This window comes from Gossypium raimondii, chromosome 12 (genome assembly GCF_025698545.1).
Source record: "Gossypium raimondii isolate GPD5lz chromosome 12, ASM2569854v1, whole genome shotgun sequence".
Lineage (NCBI taxonomy): Eukaryota > Viridiplantae > Streptophyta > Magnoliopsida > Malvales > Malvaceae > Gossypium > Gossypium raimondii.
The window spans coordinates 34,091,777-34,096,347 of NC_068576.1; the positions used below are offsets into that span (position 1 = coordinate 34,091,777).

The 4,571-nt window shown below is 33.8% G+C and overlaps 1 protein-coding gene across 1 annotated transcript; it reads right to left on the minus strand.

Annotated features, from left to right (window-relative positions):
• Positions 1-949: 949 nt before the first annotated feature.
• LOC105763736 (squamosa promoter-binding-like protein 8) lies at positions 950-3,297 on the minus strand. Its single transcript, XM_012582071.2, has 3 exons — positions 2,417-3,297; positions 1,834-2,015; positions 950-1,393 (listed from the first exon to the last, which is right to left on the minus strand). Exons 1-3 carry the CDS (start codon positions 3,058-3,060, stop codon positions 1,212-1,214), a joined length of 1,008 nt encoding a protein of 335 aa, XP_012437525.1. The 5' UTR covers positions 3,061-3,297; the 3' UTR covers positions 950-1,211.
• Positions 3,298-4,571: the final 1,274 nt, after the last annotated feature.

Sequence of the window (4,571 nt, forward strand, 5' to 3'; positions counted from 1 at the left end):
GTAAATTACATTTAATGTCACTAAATTATAAGTAAATTTACATTTTGGTCATTCAACTTCAATGATGCTTCATGAAAGAATTTTGATTTGTAGAAGAGAAAGGAAATGAGAGCTTTCGATTGATGTAGTTGGTGTGAATAGAGAAGGCCATACAATAATGATCTAAACAATCTAGTGACTTAAGTTTTTCGAGTAGGTCAGTGATCAATTTGTAACTTTTTGAAGTTGAGTGATCAAAACGTAAACTTACTAATAGTTTAATAACCTTAAGTATAATTTGCCCTTACATTTTTTATATAATTTTTAGCTATTACTCACAATCCTCCTAACCCTAAAAGGTGTGATAAAATATGTGTTTAAATGCATTTAAGTATAAATCTTCTTAATTATAGTAATAACAGTTATAGTAATTTGAATTGAGACTTAAATCGAGATAAATTTATCATTAATCCAATATAATTTATTGATTGAATGATTATATGATTGAATTTAGGGTATAACTAAAGGGCCTAAAAGGTTCTGACTTCCCTAAAATAAAAAAAGTTTGTATTTAGGCCCTTTAAATTTGTGGCATCTCCTAACAATATAAAAATTTGATTTAATCCTTTAAAATTTTAAAAATATAATAAAATTTAATTTCAACCCTTGAAAAATTTTCTATCTTCACACCTGAGAACTGGATGATAATAGGAGAGAGAAATTACAACCCTGAGATTGATTTTATTCATCATAGCTTTTGATTTAGTACGACCAGCCTCCATTGAGGAGACAATCGAATTGATTGCTTTTTTGCTTTGAGATCTCTTCCGTAGTCCCCTTAGGGTCCCTCCTTTCCCACAACATTTTCTATTTTCCCGGAAAATTCCTTTCTTTACATACACATTTCATTTTCCGGGAAAATTCCAGTACCAAACAAAAAAGATAACAAGGACTTTTTCCCAAAAAAAAATGAAAAAAGTAAAACCTGCCAAATGGAATATTATATATACCATGCAGAGAGAATTAACATATAAAAACACTGGAAATTGCAATTTCAGTTACATAATATGTATTATATGTTCAACTAAGTCCAAATCGGTTGATATTAATATAATCAAACCCCAACTGAGAAAAAATATTCAACTTGTTATTGCAAAAGCTAATAATATCTTCATATGTAAGTTCAATGGCAATGGCATCTCACTTATTATTATTTAGTACTGAATTAGTAATCACCCACTTGAGAAAAAAAAGGTGCTCGGTGATGATGATGATGATGAAGACCCCGTTGCATTGTAAGGTCTTTGCCTGAAATAATCCAATGACATTCGTGGAGGTGAAACTGCGACGGTTACTGTCGAAGAAGAATGAACCCTAGAATCCGACTGTGGTGGCGGTGGTCGCGGTGGTGACCCTGTTAATATCACCAGAATCAAACAAAACATCAAGTAAAAAACAGCTTAATAATAAATTCAGCCTTTCATTATTCTTTAGCAAAATTTGTTGTTTTTTCTTTTAAGAAAATGTAGATTAAAACATTAAATTTTTTACCATATTTGGTATCTCATTATATCATTTTATCTATTTTATATATCACGATAATAAATAATTTAAAATTCATAAAAATCAAAATCAAAATCCAAAAAACAACATAAAATACTTCATGTGAGTGATCATATTTAAAATTTAACACTTTATGAAAGAATGTTAAAAAAAAAATTGAGATTAAATTTAACTTAAAAATGATGATGACGAAATTGATAAAAGAGGTAAAGATTAAGAGCTAAATTTACTATTATTCCAAGAAAAATGTTGCAGAATATTAAAAAGAGAAGCTTTTTGAGAAGGACTTGCTTGGATGGTTATTGTCAGTGGAAGAATTGCGGCCATTTTCAAGCGTGGAGTGTTTCAACTGGTTTTCTTGATTACTGGGTTGTTGTTGTTGATGTTGTGATTTTCGCCGTCGACGATTATGATCGGCTAATCTTTTCCGGCAGCTACGTTTTCCGTTGTCGAATTCCGAGAGAAGATGGAATCTGTACGGACCGACCCGACGTTAATGAAGCTTAAGCAAAGAAACACAGAAAAAATGATAATGGCGGAAGTGGTAGAGAGTGAAAATACGAATGCATGGGAAGGGTGTTTTCGTATTTTAACACGATTAAATGTAATACTACTATAATAAGTAAACAAATCAAACGGGTACGTAAATGGAAAAAAAGAAGCAGGGAGCTTTTTACGGACAGATATACCCTCGGGATCATCCTATGTACGGATAAACCCAATCATTGGCTATCATAGACATCCACAAGGGCATTTCCGTCATTTCTGAACATACATCACTATCTCCTCCCTCCAACTCCAGAGAGCTTAACGAACATCCTATGATTACTGTAAAAAAGAAGAAGGGAATGGCATTTTGGTAAAATTTTTAAACCTGCTGCATTGCTGACAGAACCGTTGGGTTAAACCGGCGGCAATGACGGTGGAGGCCTTTGAATGGAACTCACAGACTTTATGACGGCGATGGTAGTGTTTAGCGTGTGTAAGATCAGCATTACAACCTTCAGCTTGGCATCTAGGGGAGTTCGTCGAACCGGGTTCACCGGGTCTCGATCTCCGGTATAGCCGGTTCACGAAATCATCCTCAGCTGAAGAAAAATACGTCCGGCCACCCAAGTTTAAACCGATCCTCGCCGTGAAATCAACCGGTCTAGAAACTTCTTCAGTCTTAGGAACTAAAAAGTAACCCCCTCCTCCATTTCCTCCGGTACCGGAAACAGGATCGAGAGACAACAACGACGAAGGGTGGGGAGTAGTGTAACCAGACGCGCCGGTGTAAGCGCGTGGGTCGTACATGGAGTGTAAGTAACCATGTTGAGTTTGAGCTTGGAAAGGAACAAAAGCAGCACTTTGTTGGTGAGGAAAAAGGGTTTCATTGAAACCAGCTTGATGATGATGATGGGTCGTAGTGTTAGCACCGTAGTGTTCGAGAATCTGACGGGTCGGGTCGGGTTCTTGATCCGCTTCTTCGCCGGTTAAAATCATAGCCGTCGGATTTCCCCATTCGTATTCCAACATTTTGTTACTCCGGCGAAGCTACGCCGTCGTTTTCTTCTAAGAAGAAAAAGCTAAGTTTTTTGAGAAACCCTAACTGAAGCTTGATATTCCCAAGGATGAAGTTTCACTCCTTTTTTTTTTTAAAGTGATTGCCTTTATGTCTGTTTGTCTGAAAAAAAGCCAACTTTGGGTTTAGTTTCTTTTTTCTGCCTTTCTTTCTCACAGTGTCTGTAAGGAAGAAACTGTGTAAGGAAGGCGGCTTTGTGTTTGTGATTGATGAGTTTTTCTGAGGAGGAAATTACGTGTTTAACCTTTGGTGAATGATGTGATATGGCTATGTGTTTCGTGTGGGGACACAATGGAAGAACAGTGCAATGAAATTCCGTGTAAACAAAAAGGATCAATTTCGTTATTAGTCCCTCTACTTTGAAAACATTTTGGATTTAGTCTGTTTACTTTGGAAATTTCAAAATTTAGGCCTCACTGTTAATGCTGTGATGTTTTGAAATAAAAAACAATTTTACTTACTTAGTAGCCATGTAACTAGAAAAATAACTTCGTAGTAAACTTAAATTTAACTAAAATAAATTAATGGTGTTAACTGTTGTAAGGTTAAATTTCGCTCTTAGTCCCTATACTATACTTTAATTTGGTCATTTTAGTTTTTATATCTTTTAATTTTAAAATTTCAATCCTCGCCAAACAACTACTGTTAAATTTTTTAAGTTAAGTTTTGCTATTGTGGCAAACATATTATAATACTTGTAATTCCATGTCACTTTTCATTTCCACATATTACTCACTAAATTATCTAGTTAATATTAAAATTTTAAAATTGAAAAGTATAGGAACTTAGCATAATCCAATTGGAGAATGTAGTCTAAATCTACAACTATATCCATGGTACAAGACTAAAATTGAATTTAACCAAATAGATCTAATTGTTACTGATTGAGTCAAGATTAAAATTTAAAAACCGAAAAATATAAAAACTAAATCCACAATTTTCATAAAGTATAGGATTTATAGCAGAATATAAGTACAGGGGTTTGGCAGAATGTGTGTTTGGTTTCCTAGTCCAACTAGTTAAGAAAAATAGGCATATCTATAATACTAGTAATTGAATTTAACCAAATAGATTTAATTGTTACCATTTGGGTCAAGATTAAAATTTCAAAACTTGAAAAGTATAGAAACTATATCCACAATTTTTATAAAATATAGGGACTTATATAGCAGAATTTAAGTAGGGGGTTTGGCTGAATGTGTGTTTGGTTTCCTGTCCAACTAGTTAGGAAAAATGAGGGTATCTCTCTTGGTTTTGAGTTTAAAGTTAAAATAACCGTGTGGTCGGTTTCCTTTTCTTGGAGTGGTAAACGCCAAAGCGTTAATGCACTTCAAAAGTTAACACGTCTGGTCCCACTTTCTTTCTTTCGTGTTGTTTGTTTGATCATACTCAGAATTACCAGAAATGTATAATCATTTTCCTTTCTTGGGTAAATTATTATTTAAAATTCCAAAAATATTCTCGA